The sequence below is a fragment of the Rhinolophus sinicus genome, linkage group LG01 (assembly GCF_036562045.2).
Source record: "Rhinolophus sinicus isolate RSC01 linkage group LG01, ASM3656204v1, whole genome shotgun sequence".
NCBI classification, from domain to species: domain Eukaryota; kingdom Metazoa; phylum Chordata; class Mammalia; order Chiroptera; family Rhinolophidae; genus Rhinolophus; species Rhinolophus sinicus.
Window position 1 is genome coordinate 156915219 of NC_133751.1, and position 22851 is coordinate 156938069.

General features: G+C 41.4%; 1 protein-coding gene across 1 annotated transcript in view; it reads left to right on the forward strand.

Annotated features, from left to right (window-relative positions):
* The first annotated feature begins 13354 nt into the window (after positions 1 to 13354).
* The window catches only part of CYBRD1 (cytochrome b reductase 1), a 29921-nt gene continuing 20424 nt past the window's right edge, over positions 13355 to 22851 (forward strand). Inside the window, exon 1 of the mRNA XM_019727420.2 lies at positions 13355 to 13823. Coding sequence (XP_019582979.1) covers positions 13631 to 13823 — 193 coding nt within the window. The 5' untranslated portion in view covers positions 13355 to 13630. The remainder of the gene's footprint in view (positions 13824 to 22851) is intronic.

Sequence of the window (22851 nt, forward strand, 5' to 3'; positions counted from 1 at the left end):
CCGTGTGTGTGTGTGTGTGTGTGTGGTAGGAATCTGGAGATTTATATATTCACTTCACTCTTCAAGGGCAGCCTGCATTCCCTCCATCCCCATCACTAGAATGTAAGCTGCAAGTCTTTGTTTTGTTCATTGTTGTGTTCCAAGGGCCTAAAAGAATGCCCCGCAGGTAAACAGACTCTCAGTACATTGAATGAATTTCTTCTGTATAGAAAATGGCTTTGTCTTTTACAGACCTCACAACATAACAATCCCTTATTGTTAAATTTTAGGATAGGGATATCTATCCTTTCTCCCTCAAACTCCACCCTTATCTCTTCACCTAGGAGAGGAACACTGATTGGTTAGTCAGAAACCTGGACAATGATTGGGCTGAGTTGTCTAGGGAGAGAGCTTTCAAAGAAGTTAAACGCTCAGTAAAAGGTCAGTTCTTGAGGAAATCCCACTGATTTGAGATACAGAGCCTTGCAAAAACACCGTCCCCTGTCCCTGGCACAAGCTAAGCATCTGAAAGGGGCACAGCTGGCCAGGCTGTAGTCATTGGATGGTGAATGTCGGTTACTATGATGCTTGAGGTGGTGATTTTCTCCTAGAATAGAGCTTTTCAAACTTTAATGTGCTTACCAATCCCCTAGAAACTTACTAAAAGGTAGATTCTGATTCAGTAGGACTGCAGTGAAGCCCGAAGTTCTGCATTTCTAACAAGCTAGTCCAAAGACACTTTGAATAGCAAGGACCTACACACTTCATTCCCTCTTCTTTCCACATGCAGGAGTCAGTTGCAACCCATGCTAGTGGAGTAAAAGTAGGTTTTGAAAGTGGCAAGCTATTTACACATTTTATACCCCTGTTTAATCACTTTTTTGATAAAAGTAATATTACAGCCAAAGTTTTTTTTCTTCAGGAAGAAATGTCTCAATAGCTTGTCTACATAAGGTATGTTTCTCAACATAAGGTATGTTTCTCAACTCTGCATGGTAAACAGAATTCAAAAAATAGAATTTAAGTAGAAACTTGTCCAAAATATCAAGAAAATAAATAGATTAATTCACCTATTAAGAGTCAATGACTTGATGGAAGGAGAACTGACTCTGGATGGTGAACACACAATGGGATTTATAGATGATGTAATACAGAATTGTACACCTGAAATCTATGTAATTTTACTAACAATTGTCACCCCAATAAACTTTAATTAAAAAAAAAGCCAATGACTATCAGATTGATTTTTTCCTAACATTTTATTATGAAAATTTTCAAACATGCAGAAAAGTAGAAAGAATCGTACAGTATACACCCATGTACCCACCACGTAGCTTTTACAATTAATGTTTGTTTTAGCATCTATCTCTTCATAGGTTGACTTTTTTAAAAATCCAGTTATATGCTGCTTACAAAAGATGCATCTAAAAATAACACAAATTTGTAACTATGTGTGTTAATGGATATTAACTGGACTTATTGTGGTGATCATTTCACAATATATACATATATCAAATCATTATATTGTACACCTAAAACTAATACATTATATGTCAATTATCTCTCAATTTTTAAAAAGAAATAACACAGAAAAGTTAAAAAAATAGGACTCAAAATTTATTTGCACTTTGTTTTATCTTATTACGGATTCATGTTTTACGTGTCCGAAATAGTGAGGGGAAATTGAAAAATAAAAAAGAATTAGCACTATACTAAATAATTTGAAGATTCTTTCTTAAAGTATCCATATCCACTACTGGCCTTCTGAGTCTACTATTTGGGTAACAGCTCAATTTCATTGGCTCATGTCCATTTCATACAGAGCTTAGGCCCTTTTGAAATTATCTACTCTCCCCAAATTTCAGGGTTTCCCAGGCAGTGTCTCCTAGGTACTTGCACACAAATCTCTCCTGCCAGACACTTGGCAGCAGCGCTTTCGGGCGCTGAGTCTCCCACTGGGCTGCCGCTGATGCCAGGAGCCCTCACTGCACCCAAGCTACCTGCAGATTGTACTGAGTTATCAGCCTGGGCTGCTCAGTGCCCTGCCTGCCCCGCGGAGACAGAGCTTACCCACTTTTTATTATACACTCCAGGCATGCAGAACAGTTTTTAATTAATCACTATATTCAGATGAAGTGACCTTTTTTACATTTATATTTCTCCCTCTTATCAATATGAAAATGCATATGGTACATTTGACTGACCAAAATATGACCAGAAATGCTCAACCCAATATATATTGAGCAACCACCTGGAACAGAGTGATTGGGGGGAAAAAAATGTGTCCCTTCTGCAGATGCTTGATTTTGAAATCAATCTGCTTAAGTGTCTCACATTTCCGTCAGTGTAAACATAATAGAATCCAAACCCATGAGAAGCTGGAATGTTACTTCTTTGTTTCCAGCAGAGCTGGGGGGAGCACATTGCATATTTAAAGCAAGGAATATGATCTGAGATTAAAGGACTCCTTTCTCTCTTTGCACTATTTTTATCATTCCTCTTTTTTCCTCTCAACATTACGTCATTATTCTTATAATCTTTTTTTTTTTTTTTGCTATGTCACATTAACTGTTATTTGGCCAAAAAATATGTTACACATTTTAGTCATTTTCTTAATTATTTTAGTGTTGACTTGAGAACTGTGTATCTGTTCAGAGCGGTGATAAACATAATTATATATGCAAAGGACTCATGAGTCCATTTTATTTGCTTTTTCTGGTTTGGAACTACTTAATCAGGCTAGAATAGCTCATCAGGCAGAAGATGGGTCTGCAACAACTGTGTGTGCAAAGCAAAGGTCAGGATGAGATACCCTTTTTGAGGAAAGCATCCTAGGAACTTGTTTGGGAAACAAGGATTTTTGAGGAGTGCACTAACCATTTTGTCTCTACACTGAGTTTCCAGCCAGCTGATGTACCTTACAGATCTTGGACTTGAGCTGCAACACCCAGTTGGACTTCCAGCCTTCATCCGGCCCTGCTCACTTCAGACTGGACAACTCCCACAGTCCAAATTGACATGAGCCAATTCCTTCACCTACCCTTTTGCTACTGTTTCTCCTGACTAATAGGGATTGTGTACAATGAAGTGGTTTTTGTGTACTGACAAAGACTCAGTTTGTCTAAAGTCTGAAGTCAAAGGGAGATTCTGTCAGCAACCTAGGACCTTTCAATTCAGTCCTAAATGGGTTTTTCCTCCAATTGCAACCCAAAGTTTTATATATGTCTTCCAGTCCCTATCGTGTTTATTTGTGCCACTGACCGTGTAAATGTATATAGACAAAATTTTATCTCCCCCCAGATTCTCTAATTGTTTAATGTATCCCACAATGTCTAATATATCACATCCTTAAAGCCATCCATCCATGTAGCTTTACATTTCAAAAATCTGGGCATAAGGTCAACATATACTTATGCTCAGTATTTAATGGTAAAATTTAAATAAGTACAGTAAAATATGGAAAGTGTATGCCAACTTAAAGAAAAAGGTAAGAGAGAGAGCATGGCATTTGGGGGACACAATAACTAATTCAGGATGGTAGCAGCAGAGATTGACAAAAGAGAGCGGAGAGAGATGAGGCTGGGGCGATAAGCAGGAACTTGATCAGAACGTCCTTGCCTGCCATGCCAAGGACGTCTTCTTTAAACCTGGTGCCATTGAAAGATATTTCATCAGGAATGTGCTTAGCTTTGTATTTTTGGATTATCTCTTTAGAACAATTTCTTTTCCATTACAGTTATAATACAGAGGGTGCCCCCAAAAATGTACACACATTTTAAGAAAGGAAAAAACTGTTAAAATTGTAATATTCAATATATACTGATAACAAAAGATGAATACAAGTCACGTTTGACTTCTGCAATTACAAGAGGTGCTCAAAATGGTTATCATCAGCATCCAGATACTTCTGATTATAGCAAACTACTGCTTGAGCAACGTTGACCAAAGTGTCCAATTGGTTACATTTTTTTGGCACCGCCAGTACTGCATTAGTTTCAGGTGTACAACATAGTGATTAGACATTTATATAACTTACAAAGGGATCATCCTGAGAAGTCTGGGATTATCTTTTGATGTAGGGCACAAGATGCATTGCCTAGGGTAGGTGGAAGCCAGAAAACAAATTGGATGGTTGTTTGCTAATCTAGACTTGATATGAGGGTTGCTGGATCCAAAGTAGCAGTGGTAAAGATGGAGAGAAATGAATGAATTTCTAAAGGGGTAGGATGGACCCATTAACTGGATGTATGAGCTGAAAAAGGGAGAGAACCTCAAAAGCTAAGTAGGTATCCCTCTCCCCAGTGATTTCTTAAGAACATGGAAAATAGGCTCTCATGGTGTACAAATTTGATGTGCTGTGGAAAAGAATAATTTAAAGTAGGTTGGGTAATAGTAATCAGTATGTGTGCTAAAAAGTAACATCAAAAAAAAGATTGAGAGGAGAAATGTGCTTAGCAAGGAATTGTTATTGCTGTTTCTGATTGCAATAGAATTGCAATCAGAAGAAAAGCACCTTGAGAATCTCAAGGACAAGATATAGGAACAGAAAGAATTCCCCTGCTCAAACCAAGATGTACTCAAAAAGAGCTGGGAACGTTGTTGATGACTTAAAGTAACCCAAATAATTCCCTAGGTTTCATGACACCGAAACATTGTCAGACATTGTGGAAACTCAGTCTTCTCATGCTCAGTGAAGAACTGACATTTATTATTTTCAGTTAAATCTTTCCAAAGCACCATGGTAACAAGGAAAGAAATGTTACACAAAATAAGAAAATGGTCAAAGGAAAGAAATAAGCAATCACAAAAGAAGAAATACAAATGACTAATTAATACATGAAAAATATTGCATCCTAAAATGAAAATTATGGTGAGATACCATGTGATGTCCATCAGATTGGCAAACATATAAAAAATATAGAACAATCATACCCTTTATTGGCAATGGTGTGAAGGGGTATAATCATATAGTTCTGGTCAAATTGCTACAATCCTTTGTGAAATAATTTAGCAATTCATTTAAAAATTTTAAACCTAGTACATTCACTTTTAGGAATTTGCCCTAAAGAAACAACCAGAAATGTGTAAAATTATTCATGTATAGAGACATTTATGAAGGCAATTTTCTAATAGAGAAAAACTATAAATAACATAAATGTCAATATCAACAAAGAGGGAATTTGTTAAATAAATCATGGCAGTTCAGATAGTGTCTGCAAGCAAGGACTCCAGAGCCAGACGACTTGAGTTTAGATCCCAATTCCACTCCTTCCTGGCTGTGGGAATTTGGGCAAGTTGCCTACCTTCTGTGTGGCTCCGTTTCCCCATCTATAAAATGGGGTGGTTAGAAGCAAATTAATAAAATACGAAGAGTTCATATAACTGCGTCTGATACATCCTAAGGGATCATTAAGTATTAATAATTCTTATGGTTAGTATGACAATTGACCATCAATACTTAGCATGAAAGAGATTTGTTATCATTCCATATTGGTAGAGGGTGAAAGAGGGGTAAGTCTCCATCTGGGACCTCAGTGATGGTAGGTGGTAGTCCGAGTGTTGGGGGATTTTGTACAAAATGTGGGCACTGGGAAGAAAAGCCAAAATAGGGGAGAAAAAGGGGCAATCGTGACAAACAGGGCTGTTTGACACTCTTGCCTGGCCTGGCAATACTTACAGAACACCTCTACCAGACCACAAGTAAATCAAGATTAAGCAATCAAGAGACAGGCTTTTTATTCTCAAGGAAGCACCATACTCAGAAAAACTCAGCATTTAACAATAGCTCTGGATTAAGAAGATGTAAGGCTTTTCTAGCTTAATTCAACATTTCAAGTTCTTCAAGTGTTTGTTGTTTTTTAACATTCCTATCATGGTAGGATGGTGACTGTACTTTGTAAGATATGAGTGCGATTTAGTTGGTAGCCTTTCTCTGAGTTTCTGGGTTCAAAAAGGCAAGAATAAACCTTAGAGGTCATTTAGCTCAGGGATTCTCAGGCTTGGCGTGCGTGGGCTTCTTCCACAGGCTAATAAGGCCTTGGACTTCTCCAAATAGTGTTCTTAAATACATAAAATTTAAAAAAACACAGGATTAGAGAGGAAACCAATTTCATTGAAACGGAGTTATCAAAATTAAAAAAAAATTGTGATGTAATAGCATATGTGCTTCCTTGCTGATTCATTTAAGAGATAATTGCGGGTCTAGTAACTGCTGTTACTCTGAAGAAGTGCTGAGCATAAATGGGTAAGTCGAGATATCTGCAACAACTCTTACTGGGACGTGAAATATCAGTGATTTCTACTGGTGGCAAAGTCATGGCCACTGCGAATACTAGTGGGGTTTACATTTCTAATGAAAGAAATTGCTAAATTTCAGTTATCTGTTAATGAAAATAAAGAGGCAATTTTTCTCCCATTCAGGCTCTATCCACAGGCACCAGGTTAAGAACCTGATCTAGTCTGAAGTTATCCTGTCACAGATCAGCTAGCTGCAGCCCCGTTTGGCCCCCGTGCATTGTCTGGTGACACAACAAGCTAGTAGCCAATTGAAGACCTAGAACAATATACATTCCCTTATTCCAGACTTTTCCCTCATTCCTGTTCACTGGAATCTCCAGGATCTAGGCTTAGAGGCAACATATAAACGACAGACAGAAGCCACGCTAAATTATTTTGGGGCAAAAGTAAAATCTGGACTTACACCTTTTGGTTGCGTCTTTAAAAAGAGTTTTACCTGTTAACAGAAATTACAGTCAAGGCTTCCTGAGATTCACTTAGGTCTGTCTGACCTGTTTGCACATCAAATTTATTTAGCCAACTCTTTAGTCAATGAAGAGAGCCTCTCTGATGTACTTTCAGAGCTCTTTTTTGGACATGCATGTTTCCTTCGTACTTCAAAAAGATCTTGAGATTTATGAGTCAAAATTCTGAAAACACATTTCCGAGACACTCCGCCTGTGAACGCCCCTTAAAAAAATGCATCAGTGACAAGGAGGGCTGTAATTAGAGCACTTACTCTTGTTATTACAAAGCCAAACAAAGAAGCATCCAATAAAAGTTCTCCAAAGAGAAGACGATGTTTTTGTCTACTGGTTAATAACAGTATAACACAGTTCTGCACACATTGTCATGTCTCACCTGAATAGCCCAGTGTACGTATAAAATTTGATTTATGTGGAAGAGAGCTTGGTTATAAGAAAAGTGTTCCAGATCATTCTTTCCCTTGCTAATTAATTCTCTAACTTGAGTTTAGGCGCTCTAATCCAAACTTCCAGTCAGTCAGTCAGTCCACGAATATGTTTTTTAAAGGCCTTTTCTCTGTCAATAGCTGTTCTAGGCTGTAGTAACTGTATTTTCTTCTTTTCCGTTTTCTTGATGCTCTGGCCTTTGGGGGGCCTGTGGACAAGGCAACAGCCCCTCTCAAGTTAACTAATTCCTAGAGATAACACTTTGCCTGCCAGAATGCCTTCGATATGCAGGCCTACCAATTCTGAGTCCATTCCCCCAGCCGTGTCCTTTTATGAGAACTCTGCAATCCAGGACCAATATCCCCTGCTCCAGTCACTACAGGGCCAGGTACCAGACAACTGGGGACTGCCCCTGAAACCCAGAGCCCGCTGAAATCATCCAAACTATCCAATCATAAGTTTGCTCCACTTGCTTACCTCGCTTCTTTCATTCCTTTGCTCGAAAACCACCAGGGAGAGGCTCCTGCCTGCAGTTCCCTCTCTCCCTGCCTGCTCACCTGGCTTTGGAGCTCATCTTGCTGTGCGGCCATATGTGGCGTGCCATGCCTCCTGCTTCTAGGGGACTGTGAATATTAAGAAGTAACTTCTTGCTTCATGGCAAGCATTTCTGTGTCTGTGTCATCCTATACCTGCTCAAAACAAAACCCAGCAAATTTGGGAACATAGGCCCTGGAAGCACAGCAGCAAATCCTCACCTGAAAGGAGCTTATATTTTAAGCTAGGATGTTAACCTAAAAAGAAAAGGCCAAAGTGAGAGGCAATAAATGTTTATTTGAGATCACAGAATTGCAACGGGAGAGCGTAATTTCAGGCAGAAACCCAAATTCTGTGCTAATGACAGGATGAAAGCAATGGGGTTTTGATGAGAAAAGCAGGGGACATAATAGAATAGAAGAAAGGAATTGCTATCGGAGTTCACAAACTGAATTACTCTTTAGCTATACATGGCTGAGTATTGATTTTATTTTCAGAAAGCGTGTGCACAATCATCGGTCCCTGTTGTCAGAACGCCTGCTTTCCTGTTAGTTTTTAAAAATAGTTGTTTGTAAAACAATGTTGCTTTGGTCCAGTCCAAAGGTTATTTTGCCCAGTTCGAACATCCCAAAGGCTCAAGGAGCAAGACCGGCAAACAGTTCCTCTGGAATGGCTGCGCTGGCTCTATTTTTAAATGACTCCACTTGTGTCAACTTTTCATAAGGGTTTATAAATCTGCATGGGGAAGAGGGCTCTAAAATAAATAGAACCTAGGTGTGACCAAGCCCCATTCTTTTCTGTCTCCCCTGGTTGCTTCCTGCTAACCTATGGGGGAAGAGTGGTAGATGAGAATTGGGGAATTGGGGAACTCATCCCTTTTTTTCTCTTCTGCCTGGATGCAGGCCAGACTCTTTGCCTAGACTAGACTCCACCTACTTTGGGCTGAGGAGATAGGGGCAAACTGGGGTCATTATCATTTCATCTTGCCAGATGATTAGGAAGAGTTATCAGTCGCTTTCCTAAGTGCTTCGTGCCTCACCAGTTATCCCAAAACCAAACTCACATGGGATGATGATGGAAGTAATTTTAAAAATTAAATGAAGGGTCAGGTAGGCCTTACAAAACAGTAGAGTGTGGAACAGAAATGATGCCTTGGTCCGACCTCCTGTCACCCACAACCCCCTCCACTCGTGCACGTAGCATGGGGAAGAGGCTCTACTGAGTTAGCATGTTGCTTGGGCAGCTCTGAAGGTGCTCGCCTCACTCCCCATGTTTTCCCCGGCATATTCCTCTTCTCCTTGTGTCTACTGCCCAGTATGGTGTGCTATTTTGCTCTCTCAGGAAAGAGTTACTTCCTGCCTCCTTCCAAATTGGACCCCCTTCAGGCTGTGTCCAGATAGGAATGAAATCTTTCCTTGCTTCCGTCCCTGCCCTCTTGGGTTGGGTGGACTCTGAGAGCCTTCTGAGTTAGGCGATGAGCCCCCGTCTCTCGCTGCGGGGAGACTGGTGGAGGCTGCTTCCATAGCCAGTCTCCCCACAGCGAGAGACTGGGGCTCATCTCCTCACCAGTTCCCTTGGAGGAGAAACACTGCAGCAAAGCAGAAATTTGGTTTTCTCCCCGAAGACAACACAGTCTAGCCTCACATGAGGAATGTGTATTCCTCCCATTAACATCGGTTTGACTGTGTTCATTTCAAAACTGTAGCCCTCACTTTATTTTACTAAGCAGCCTTTGACCACTGCCTGGGCTTGGCATATGTCTTGAGTCACCATGTCAGCTGGGAGTCGCTTTATTTTAGTCATTTGGGACAGCTTTCTGATCCCCAAATCTCTTGTCTAGTAGAAGAGAGAACAGAAAGATGTGTGAGCTTATTCTTTCTGCTTTTGATTTTCTCACTTCATATATTTCTCCTTTCATAATGTGTCCTAAAGGCACCGACAATTAGTTGGGGCTAGGGAAGCAGTAGTATCAAGCAAGAGTATTTTTCTGCTTATCTCTGTCAGCGTCCTGCAGGAAACAGCTGGTTCCCACAAAGAATGTAATTGAAGAGAGTTTAATGAAGGGACTATTTACAGAGGTGCAAACAGACTTATGAGAACCCAACAAGGAATGGTGAAGACCCAGGATAAGCAAGAACAGAGAGACAATACTACACATAGGCCTGTAGTAGGAAGGGACCTGGTGTTACTGGACCCAGGGAGAGCTGTAGCTGTGGAAGAGGTGACACTTGAAAGTTGTCATGGCAAAAGGGACGCAACCAGAGCAAAAACCATGACTTGGCAAAGAGAGAAATAGGTCGACCTCTCTTTCTTCCTGCTCTCTGATCTCTTTCCAGCACCACCCATTGGCCAAAGCCAATTGGAAGTCAACGGGCAAGAAGCCTGCCAGGGAATAAGGTAAGGTAGAAAAGGGTGGAAAATGGAGGGGCAACTAACATACACTTTGAAAATTTAAGAAATGGTCCACTTATCCCACCAAGCAAAGCACTATGTAGAACTTATTATACTTTATATTAGAATATTAGACTTCTGTATGCACCAAAAGAAATGCAACATTACCTTGTGGAAGTTTCAATAGAGAGATGGCATACAGGGCACCTGGTTCTAAATCTTAATGATGGGTAAGGTTTGGATTTTCTTTCCCCACTCCTTCACATGCTATCTCCTTACTCCACATTCTATGTCTGTATCAGGGACAATAGAAATCGGTGTCAACAGGTACACGTTTCCAGAATCACAGGTTTTTAGGAAGGTTATGTTGTTCAATAACCCACCTGCATCCCCCATCCTCTCTCCATACACATATCAAGAATCCCTTAGACAGTATTGCTGACAGGTTAACTAGTCTGAGTAAGTACTTTGACAACAAATTTTTTACCATCTCCTGACAGAAATTTTTTAATTGAAAAACTCTGTTTAAAAAACAAAAGTTGTTAACATTACAACAACATTTAGTGAAAATTTTCCTGTTTCAAGTTAACAAGTTTCATCAAATTAGGTCCTAATGGGACAATGTAAATGTTGAAATTCTCTCAGTTTATCTTGTAACTTCAAGATGCTTCAACGATACCCACGCCATTTGGCCATGTTTTCATTCTCTTAAGCTGTTTTGTTAAACGGGGTCTAGAGGCCCAGAGATTCTTATTTGCTGCTGCTACAGCACAAAATCAACTCAAGAGTGAAGGTGTTGGGTCAAAGGGGTGATGAAGTTAACTGGGGACAAAAACTAGATACTTTTAGAGAAAAGAATAGGGACAAAATTATTACCAGAGAACAGGTTCTTGGTATTGTCACAGGAAAGAATTCAAGGACGCACCAAATTAAGCCATGCAAAGAAAGCCAAACAAGCAGTGGGTTTATTAAAGGAAAGGAAAAGAGTTCACTCCCAAAATAGAGGGAGTGGGCAGTCCAGGAGGAAGGCAACTGCATCAAAGAACAAAGAGGCTTAGAATTTTATTACATTTAATGAGGGTGAAAATATTCAAGAATTAGGCGTTTCTAGGCGGGTCCTTGCTGACCACTCCTTGTGGGGAGAAGGGATTTTTGTCCTTATTTGGCCCTTGTCGGAACTGTCATGGTGACACACGGGGTGGAGATTTTTCTTGGCTGCCATGTTAATAATGTTATAATCCATCATAATTAGCTAAAGTTCACCTGAGGGGCAAGATGGTGTCCTGGATCTGCTCTTGGCTGTCAGGATCCAGTTCTGGCCCATCTGGTAACTTCAACTTTTCCGAAGGATAAACTCCTCTCCTCCTCTCTCCCCACGGCCCTGTTCTTTCTGCCTATGATAAACACAGTGACATTGTTTTTAAAAATGACTAGCTAAAGGTCGCAAAAGAAGAGAACAGCATAAAATTAAACAGGAAATATTTGCAGCACTCAGGAACCAAAAATATCTGAAAGAATCAAACTGGAAGATTCAGTGATAGTTTCTTTTTATTTCTATGGATCTGCTCTTACCCTTCTCCACTCTGCTGTGTGCCCTGGGAGGCTCACCTGTTGGATTACATCAATTGCCCTCTGGCTTCTGATTAAATTCAGCCATTTGGACTGGGCAGGAGATTGAAGGGGAGCAGAGTAGCGTGGGAATAGTCACTCCACCTCCCATTCTTCCTCACTGAGGGGTCCTTGCAGGCTGGCTACATCCCTCAACTCAAGGCCATAGCCCCAGTCAGACTGCCCTCTCTACACAGTTCTCTCTATCTCTGTGGATTTCAGTAACCCTCTCCCATTCAGGTGTGGGCACTGCAAAACCCTTGTGGTTTCCCACACCCTTCCCACAACTTCTTAGGCATTAATCCTGTGCTTTATTCAATTGCCCAACTGAATGTGTCATCAGTTTCCTGCAGGACCCTGACTAACACACTAAATTCCATCAATCTCCCAACAAACATTTACTGAGTAACTACTATATGCCAAGGAGAATAAATGATAAATTAGACAGTTAATACCCTCAAGGGGCAGTCTGGGGCATAGCGACAGTCACAGGAACAGATGACTCTATCACATCTTGATAAGTGATGCAAACAGGCATTGGATAGAGGGGTGGGTGGAGGTGTAAAATGGGGGCATAGGCAGATTCCGGGGAGGTTTCTGGGTGGAGATGGGGTCAGGCAAATTTAGAGGCAGGGATGTGGTAGGGAGTGGTCAGGAGCTGGGAGAGACGTTTACAGCCATGGACATGAGGGGCAGTCAGGTAGTGGTAAAGTATTAGAGTGGAGGACGAGGCTGGCCCAGACCACAGCAAGCCTTGTACTGTGGGGAGGGAGTCTCCTTTTCTATGTGATTTCTCCCCCTCTCCACCAAGGGAAAAATGACGGAAGTCTGCAGCCTCTCACTCTTAGCCTTTAATCCTGCCTGCCCTACCAGGGCGTGACACTCCTACTTTATCCGCTTAAAACCTGTCTTTTCCACTGGAAATCAATCCCATACATGTACTTCCTGTGCATTCTATAATAGGTCTTTCAAAATGGTAACAAGACAACACAGCAAACTCATCCTTGGAGATGAGAAACAGGAGAGGGCTAGAAGTGAATGTTCTCAAATGTGTCCTAGAAGTCCTAACAGCCGGAGCCCCGTTTTCTTTAATAGCGATTGATAACACCGAAACTTTCCTTGTCCAGTGGAGAACGCATCATAATGTTGGGGAAAAGGGCAGACAGCGTGCATCACTTCATTAAGTAACCACTTTTGTTCCAAATTGGTTTGAGCAGGTAGGCTCTTTTTTTTTTTTTTTTTAAATTCCCTCCCCCAGGTAGGCACCTTTAAGATCCATCCTTATCACACTATATAGGAAAGTCCAGGGTTCAAAAGCTGTCTTCCCTCTTTAAAGCACAAACTGCATGTAGTAGCTTCCTTGCTAGGGCGGGCCAAGCCCATACCATCCCACAGGTTCCTCCTTGGAGTATTTTTGGCGTCAAAGACAGCCAGTCGTCTAGGACCGGGGCTCAGAAGGCTTCGTTAATCTAAACCACAAACACAACCCCACCCAACGGACCCTTCTCATCTGTTCATCAGGTGTGCGCACCACTGCCTTATTCAACCTCCCTACAAATAAGAGACACGGGAAGAGTTAAAAGAAAGTGGTGGGTGTGGAATCCTCAGAACTCTCGCGCTGAACAATTAACTGATCAGTGGCTCGAGCGCTCTGCAAGCTGGATGTCGGGACAGGCGGCGGCCACCGCGCAGTGAGAGTTCTCCGCTGGCCTCCACGAGATCCCTGGGGAGGGGCGGGTTTCTGAACGAAGGCCCGCTGCTCATCCCCTTGAGGCCTCCCATCCCCAGCAGGCCAGCGAAAGCCCCTCCTCCCGGGCGGAGACAACTACAAGAAATCACCGCCCGCGACCCGCCGTGAGACCAGTACCCGGAGGCTGCTGTCGCCTCGCCGAGTTCCCTGTGGCTGCCGCGACGCGGAGTATGGGGCGCTGATGGCCATGGACGGCTACAGGGGCTTCCTGGGGCTGCTGGTGGCGGCGCTACTTGTCGGCTTCCTGTCTGTGATCTTCACCCTCATCTGGGTCCTCCACTACCGGGAGGGGCTTGGCTGGGACGGGAGAGCCCTCGAGTTTAACTGGCATCCTGTGCTCGCGGTCACCGGCTTCGTTTTCATCCAGGGCATCGGTACTAGGCACCGCCTGGGAGACGGCGGGGAGGGAGGCGCGGGCTGGGGGTCCCCCCACCGAGTCCCAACACAGTGGGGCCGACAAGGGCGAGCGAGGGGGTGAGGGGGGAACGCGGAGCGCGCGGGGGCCAGGGAGCAGGGTGTGGAGAGCGCCCTGGAGCCCAGGCGGTGGGAGGGACGGAGGGAGGGAGGTGGACTTCGGTCGGGCCAGGGGATCTGAGGGGCCGGGGATCCGCAAAGTCAAAGTGGGCAAGCGCGGGAGTGGCGGCTCCCGGCTGGGGGTTCATTGCGAGACGCGTTGCGGGGGGTGGCTGGGCCCCGCGGCGCCTGGCTGAGCTGGCCCCGCCGCGCCGGCCCCACTTAGTTAACTCTTTGAAGCGAGTGGCTGGGACGAACTTGAGGCTCTCTAGCGACACCAGAAATGGGAGCCGTTGAGCGATGCGGAGCTCGGTGGGTCCGGTCGGGAGCAGCTGGCAGGCCCGGGCAAGTCGCTCCCTGAGGACCGAGCCTGCGCCATCAGGGGCGCGGAGACGCTCGTTAGGCGAGGCCTTTCGCTGAACTTGCTTCTAGGCTGTTGAATCAGGAGAGCAAGCCAACGGGGGATAAAGGAGGGGCGAGAGTTTTCCTGTTGTAACGTGCTCACCTCCGAGTGAAGGGGCTCGTCAGTGTAGCTGCCTGGGTGAGTGAAGCATCCGCTCTGGTTTCAACTCCTAGAGCGTTAAGCTCTGACGAGCCCGGGAAGCTGCCAAGACTCAAAGAATGTATTGCGGCCCTGTTTGGTCATTGGACAGTCTTGAGCCCAACTTGTTAATGTGGCTGCCATGGCAAAGTTCCACCTCTTGGCTTCCTGTTGGGCGCTGGCCACTAACTTGGGGCCGGAGATGCCCGCAGGGGTCCGGGGCGGCTTGGCGTCTGCTCTGGACGTCCCTGGGGTTAGCTGCGTTCGCTGTGGGCCCGCGGTGAGTCATCTCGGGGACTGGATTCTCTTGGATGAGGCTGGCGCTGGGGCAGGGAGGCCTCAGTCAACGGCAGTTTATTTTTTGGACATGTAATTGACATACTGCATTATACTAGTTTTAGGTGTATAAGATAGTGATTTGATATATGTACATACAGCAAAATAATCACCACAATAAGTCTAGTTAACATCCATTATCACATATAGCTATACTTTTTTTCTTGTGATGAGAACTTTTAAGATCTATGCTTAGCAACTTACAAATACACAATACAGTATCATTAACTTTAGTCACCATGTTGTATCCCAGGATTTATTTATTTTATAACTGGAAGTTTATACTTTTTGACCCCCTTTACTCATTTTGCCTGCTTACCCCCCACTTTCCTCTCCTGACCAAATGGCAGTTTTATGGCGTGTGTTTTTTGAAGTTTTTAAAAAGGTTTAATGGAGCCAATAAGGTATATATATTGTGTTCTAGCAGACATTAAGATCTGCTTCCTCTTACCAAAGAAAATGGCACATTTTTTATCAAAATTTGACAATCGAGAGTAAAGGGTAGTGAGAGTAAGTGTCAGAGCACCAACTAAAACAAAACAACCCCACAAAATTGTCACTTAATTTGGAAAGAGGAACTAGAACCAAGGCATAAAGGGGAGAGTAAATATGTGTTCCTTGATCTCAAAATCCTTTAGGAATAGGGGTTCTGGCCACTTGTGAGCAACACATCACTCCACCAAACCCCAGTTCTAGAATCTAAATTTACAATCATAGATTTACAAATCTAAAAAAAAAATAACTTCTAATGCATTTCTTGTTACTCAAATGGTCCTGTAGTACCTTTCACAATGTCCAACAATTTCTTCTGCTGTTGTTTGGATGAAGGAAACTCTAGCTACTAGTGCAAGCACCATTTACTTGTAATTACTGTCCAAAAAGTGAGTGAAGGCCTCGGCTGAGAACGTATTCAGAAAAAGGTAGAAACAGGTGGGCTGGGGTTATAAGGAGTGGAAAGGGTTTGGAAAGATGTGCCCACTGGCTGAAACCTCTAGACTTGCCTTTGAGCAGGCTGCCTTTTCTCCACCAGTATTTAAATTTCCACAAACACATGAACAAAAAAGCACCCACTTCATTCCTAAAGAAAAGATTTTTGTTTCTGTTGAAAACTCATGCTGCAGCCTTTGGCAAGTGTGGCTGGTATCCTCCCACTTTGGGATATAGGAGCAGACTGTGCTAATGCCCAGCCATGGTCCGCAGGCTTCTCTGGTGTGAGATTGGCACTGAGGTGTGAGCTATTTCATTGCATAAGTCCCAGTTCTTTCGCCACTAAACTAAAATGAGAAAGACATGTTCAAGTTCCAAAGCCGCTGTCATCAGAAGCCCTCTTTCCTTCATGTTGGAGCCCTTAAGTTTGTCCAGAGCTATCAACACTTCTGTTTGCTCAAAGTAGTAGGAACTATCTCTTCCAACCAACTCTCCAGAGCAGCTCCTAACGCCAGGAACCTTTCCAGAAGTTCTGGAATATCGTCTCATAATTAAGGGTAAGGGAAACACAGGTGATATTACTTGTTTCCTGACTTATCAAAGAGACAAAGTCATAAAACAATAGCTACCGTTTATCGAGTACTTTCTGTGTGCCCACTAAATGCATTATTTCATATATATATATATATATATATATATATATATATATATATATGAGTAAACTGAGGCACAGAGCAGTTAAGTAACTTACCCACAGAAGTAGTGTGTTTTCAGTGTCTTTACTTTCAAGGTTGATTTCTCTGTTTTTATGGGAATATGCTTATTTGCTGTAAAACATTCTTTTTAGAGAAGCAAAAAACTTCATCTAAAATACACTTTGTAACTCTTCATTCACATTAGAGTTCATTACAGTTTTCCTAAAAGGATTTCTTATTCTCTAAAATTTGGACTTTTCTTAATCTGTTTATACTCACTTTGGAGTAAAAATGTGTAAATGGATATTTTGGAAGTTTTCATCTGCTGCTTTTAGGCAAACCTTGTTTTCTTTAAGCATAGTTACTGTATTCGTATTAGTTTTGGAATGTTTGTCTTATCAACATTACCCATCCTGTTTACTATTTGGATTCCAGATTTGCAAAGCGCTTTCACCACATAATACATTTAATTGACATGAACATAAACTTTTTCATGCCTATAGGCACATTCAAAGTAGTCCTGAGTTCTTACAAATCTTGGCCCACCTGCGTCTCCTCACACCCAATAGTAGGAAGGCTCCGGGGGAAGGACTAGGAATAAACAGTTGACTTTATAGGCCAGGAGGGAAACACACATGTTACAGACTAGCTGTGTTGTAACAGACTGTTTTTACTGTATCATTGCTTCAGGGAGAACATTTTTAGGCTATGCTATTTCAAATCTCTAATAATGAACATGATGTAATTGAGTTCTTCTGTGGTACACAAATATTTAGAGATTAGGAAGAGAAAGCTAAAATATGTACAGTTATTACTACTCTAAGCATTAAATGCTTTATAGGTACAATATACAAACAGTAAACAATGTTTGAAAGTATGTGAGAACAAGTATGAGTCTTTTGAAACACCTGTTACAAAGTAAGGTCTGAAGAGAGCAAGGCTAACAAAGAAGTTACAAAATAAATCTCTCTCTCTCTCTCTCTCTCTCTCTCTCTCTCTTTGTCTCTCTCTCTCTCTCTCTTTCGAAGTATACTTTGGAAAATGTATGTATCCTAAAATAAAATATGACAGACTGAAATAAAATTTAAACCAGTAGGAAATCTAGTGAACATGAATGAAGAAGAGTTTCAGAGAGAACTTTAGAAGAGGCTTTGTGCTTTTCTAAAAGGAATGTTTCCCACGAAATAGGTATACTGCCAGGAAATCAGAGAAACAAACCTTGAAAAGAAGGCCACAGAAGACTGAACAAATGAGTGCTCTCAAAGTGGCAGTTGACCTTTTAAAAGGTTCAACAAGATGGAATGTGTTCTTTAGTAAAAGTAGAAAATTCAAGTTTATAAATTTAGTGAAAAGCAGTCTCAGCAATTCTATACTCCTTACTTTTCCACATGTAGAACTCTTTTTACTGTACAAACTGAGGGAAGAGAAATTGAATAGTATAATGATCTCAACTTGCTTTTGTGAGAGACTGTAACTACATTTAAGTAACACTTAAAAACAATTAAGAGTAGTTCTTAAAAGGCAGTTGGGATATCCTATTAATGTATCTAAAAGTGACCAAATTCTAAGACCACTTAAATATATTTGAAAGGGCTCTTGGGTAAAACCTGGCAAAGAAGATAATGGAGAAAGTGTCCCAAATACCTACTCCAAAACCAACCTTGGGGACACCATTGATAATAAAACCTATCAATCTTAGTGAAACAAGGGTTTTCACAAGGTATAGAGACAATTCAAGGCAACCCAAAGCACATTTTTTTTTGTTATAAATAAATGCAGGCAGATCTCTTTATAACATAATGAACAAAAATGTTTTAGACATGATTATCTTGCTCACTGTTGTACTCCAGCACCTAGAATGACACCTAAAACTGGTACACAGGAGGCCAATAAGTAGTCGTTGAATGAATAAGTGAGTATTTCTTTACCATCATTAAACTGTTGGTAACAAGATGCAATTTTACAGCCACTCGTGTGTGATGATAATAGTTGTATCTAAAGCAAAAGTGCCCTACCTTCCCCTCAGTGACTCTCCTGTTGAGCCAGTTCAGAAACATTGGTCTGGTCAATGTCCGGGAAGACTGGGCATCATATGATACCAGTTATGCACCTTGATTCTAAAGGCCTCAAGCTCATTAGACTTGCATTGCCAAAGTACAATCTGTGCCTCCTCTGCCTCCCTAAGGACATTACCGATTCTCCCCTTTTCCTTCTGCATCATTGAGTTTCTCCCCCTACTGGATTATTTCCAACATGTTGTAATATCTGTGTCTTAAAAACAACCACAACATGACCCCATATTCCTCCTTCAGCTACTGCCTCAATTCTCTGCTTGCCTTAACGCAGAAGTTTTTGTCACTACCTGCAGTCTCCAATCGCTCTCCTCTTATTCTCCCTCAAACCTACTCTACTCAGGCTTTCACTCTACTGCTCCTCCAAAATCGTTCTGAACCTAGAAATCAGTGACCTCCACATTGCTAATTCCAGTGCTCAGTTCTCATTGTTGGTCTTGTTTGACCAGAAGGCAGCCTTTCCCATAACTGACCCTTTACTTGTCCTTGGGACATTTTCCTTATTTGGCTTCCAGGACACCTGACTCTTGTGACTCCTCTCTCTTCACTGGCTACTTCTTTCAGCATCTTTTGCTGGTTCCTCCTCTTCTCCCTGATCGCTTAAGGTTAGATTGTCCAAGCCTCAGTCTTCTGACCACTTCTCCTTTCTTGATACACCCATCCTCTCGGGAATCATATATAGTCTTATGGCTTTAAATATCATCTAGTCATCGAACTCTCCTATATTTTTATCTTTAGCCTGGACCTCTTCCCTGAACTCTAGACCCAAATATTCATCTGTCTACTCAGACTCTACGTGGAGGTCAAATAGACATTCAAATCTCAACTCTCAACCTTCCTCATGTCCCCAAAAACCACTCCTCTCATAGGCTGCCCCATGTCAGTAAGTAGCAACCTCATCCTTCTAGGTGTTCGTGACAAAGCTACACAGTAGTCCTTGATTCCCCTTCTTCTTCCATAATTCTCCTCCAATCCATCAGAAAATCATAGGCTCCAAATTAAAAAATACAGTATTATCCAAATTCTGACCACTGACTTGTTAAATCATTTAGTCATGTGTTGTTTGTCTTCTCCTACTGGAATGGAAGCTCCCCAAGGGGAGGGATTTTGTCTGCTTTCTTCCCTGCTGTATCTATGGTGTGTAGAACATTATATAATATATAATAGGCATTCAGTACATGTTTACTAGATTAATGAAAGTTTGGCCAATCCTTTAAACCAGGGCTCGTACCTACAAGGACATCCCATAAAGTAAATAGATGAAGTGGATTGGGTGTATAGCACCCACCAGGGTGTCTTCCTGGGTTCAACAGTCAGACACACAAGACTTGTTTTAAGCCACTTAGTTTTTGATAATTTGTGATGGTAGCCCTAGGAAACAAATACAGGATATAACAGCTAACACTGCACTCTGGGAAGCCCAAAGCATGTCATTCCCATCAAGTATTTATAATTTTTTCATTATTCCTCCCAGTCTAGACACAATTTAGCAGTCGGAGGTCATGTTTATTATAAACAATGTTGCTTAATAAGATTGGGGACAAACCACTTTATCTGTTTATGAGGGCAGTTAACCATAGGTCAGATCCTCATATAGCAGGGTGTTGGTATATACCTTGGGGAGGGGTGGAAACTGTAGGAAATTGGAGAGTGTCTACTCCTGGCAAAATAGGAAACCTCTACTTAGTTCCAGTGGATTGTGGCTAGATGACGGTGCCAGCTCAACGTTGCTAGAGCTTCCCATTTTCCTGGAGAATCCAGATTTTTAAAAATTGGTTCCAACTTAAAGTAAAAAAGCCACAAAACCAAAACAAAACCCACAAAACATTCTGCTAATCAAAGAAAACACACCTGTGGACCAAATCTAGTATATACCTTCCAGTTTACAAGTGACCTCTATTCAAGTTTTCTGTCTTGACTTTGTGGGGTTTTAAAATTTTTTCTTAATAAGTAAAATGAGCTTTTAAGAAAGATAGACTAGAAATCTTTGTTATAACTTTTTTCTTCATATAGAAACTTTCTTAAAAGGTTGAAACGAGCTTTGAAATGGCTGTACAGACTTCAGTTACAGTTTTCTAAGTTCACTCATTCATTCATTTGGTCATTCATGCATTCATTTTCTTCATATATTATCCTATTTATTCAGCATACCCTTATTAAGCTGAAGGGGTGGGACTGTATGCCAGACACAGCAGCCCTGTCTATAAGCTGTTCCCACTTGAAATAGAGCCAAATTTTGGTTTTCTTCTAGAAAACCTGAACCCTATTTAGAGTTGGCTAGGACTTCAGGTCCAACTCCTAATTTTAAAGATCAAATGTCTGGCCAGGGTCAGGCAACCAAGTAATATCATCAAAGCCAGTACTATTTCTAATCTGTCATAATATTTTGATATGAAGCACAAGAAAATATAGCTGATGTTTCTAAAAACAAAATTTCTTGGATATTTGTAAATGTCTAGCCAATTAATGGCAAAATTCAAGTACACTTTTTCATACACATTTTGGTACCAAGTAGCCGCCTTTGTAAAGATTTCAGTCACTACAAAGAGATGCTTCTAGTGCCAAGATACTAAAACAAATCATCCAAATCACTTCCTTCATTTTGTTTCACCAAAGGATTTTGGTTTCATGATATTCATGCAATGAGGCAGTTTGAATGCACAGTTTCAAAGCTCAGATTCTCTTTGACAGGCACTGCAGGAGTCTTCAAGAAGTTTATTTAAAAAGCGTTCTCTGCTTTTACATTTAAACTAGAGGTCCTTTGGATAGAGTCAGGTAGATTCTTGGATGCACAGAGAAATGAGATGTAAAGCTTGATAATTCTGTTCTGAACATTCTACCAAGGAGGGCAAAATAATCCTTTATTCAAAGAGCTAAGAAAAGTGTACTGGGCACACCGGATTTAGAATTTGTAAGAGTTTTAAATTCCGGTGTATTTCAAACTCATAACTTACTACTATTTTATTTGGGGGTTCACTTAATCCTTAACCTAAAGCTGTTCAGGTGGATCTAAGTGCAGAATACTTTTTACTTATTTAAAAGGGCTGTTTGGTCTTTCATGAGCTAACCCTTGGGTCAGCAGTACCAATTGTCTTGAGTTTTTGATTGTGGCATTTTAAAAGAGGATCTACGTATGCGCTGGATAATACTGAATGAATTAGTGTGCTTTATTAAAATTTATTTATTCAGCACATACTGAATTATTACTATGTGCTGTGCTAAATGCTGAGGTCTGATGTTGAACACGACAGACAGGCTTCTACCCTCATGAATCACAAAATTTAAACATAAAAGAACTAGAGTCTAATTGTTGTCTATGTTTGGGGACATTTCTCCCCCTCCAAGTGGTCCTTTCCCCACATACACTTGGACAAACATTTTTCACTTCATGATGGTGCAAAAGTGATATGCATAATAAATTGCATGAGATTTTCAACACTCTATTATAAAATAGGTTTTGTGGTAGATGATTTTGCCCAACTGTAGGCTAATGTAAGTGTCCTGAGCATGTTTAAGGTGGGTCAGGCTAAGCTCTGATGTTTGGCAGGTTAGGCGTATTAAATGCAGTTTTGACTTAAGGATATTTTCAGCTCATGATGTGTTTATTAGGACGTGGCCCCATCGTAAATCAAGGAGCATCTGTAGGTATTCATGGTTCCCTTCATTTTCTGGGGAAACAGAAAACTCTTGTTTCAATCACAAGTAGCTGTTTGATAGCATTTTCCCTCCTAATGGGTTTCTGGACTTTTTTCTTCCTTTCACTGAACCTCAGGAATGATGTTTAGGTAAGTGCCAAGCCAAAGAAGCAAGAAATATTTAAATTATGCTCTCCAGGCAGTTTTTATAAGTGTTGAGAATAGCTTCTTGTTTAAGAACGTGGTTTGATTTGTTAAAGTTGCCCCTTTTTCCTAAAGTCCACCACATTTTGGTTATTTATACATTTTTTTTAAAGGATGTAAACATCTTAGGGAAATGCAACATTTTGCAATTATCCTTTATTTATCCAGAGAGCATTTTGGAGCATGATCAGCTATCCAACAGAGCTTCTCTATAGCCAGGATAGATGCTGAAAACTCTGTGCCTCACTCATGAGTGCCCCTCAGATTTCCACAAGCTGCCTATTTAGTCATTGAGATTAGTTTGCTATGAGGTTGCAAGCTTACAAAAATATCGTTTTAACTTTGAAACTATTACAAACTCTTTCAATCACGCAGAAAATAATAAACAGGCTGCTATGTGCTCAGCACCGAGATGGTAAAGATTTTTGCCAACATAAAAATTTATAAGAACTTAGAGCCAGTAGGAATAAAAGATAAGG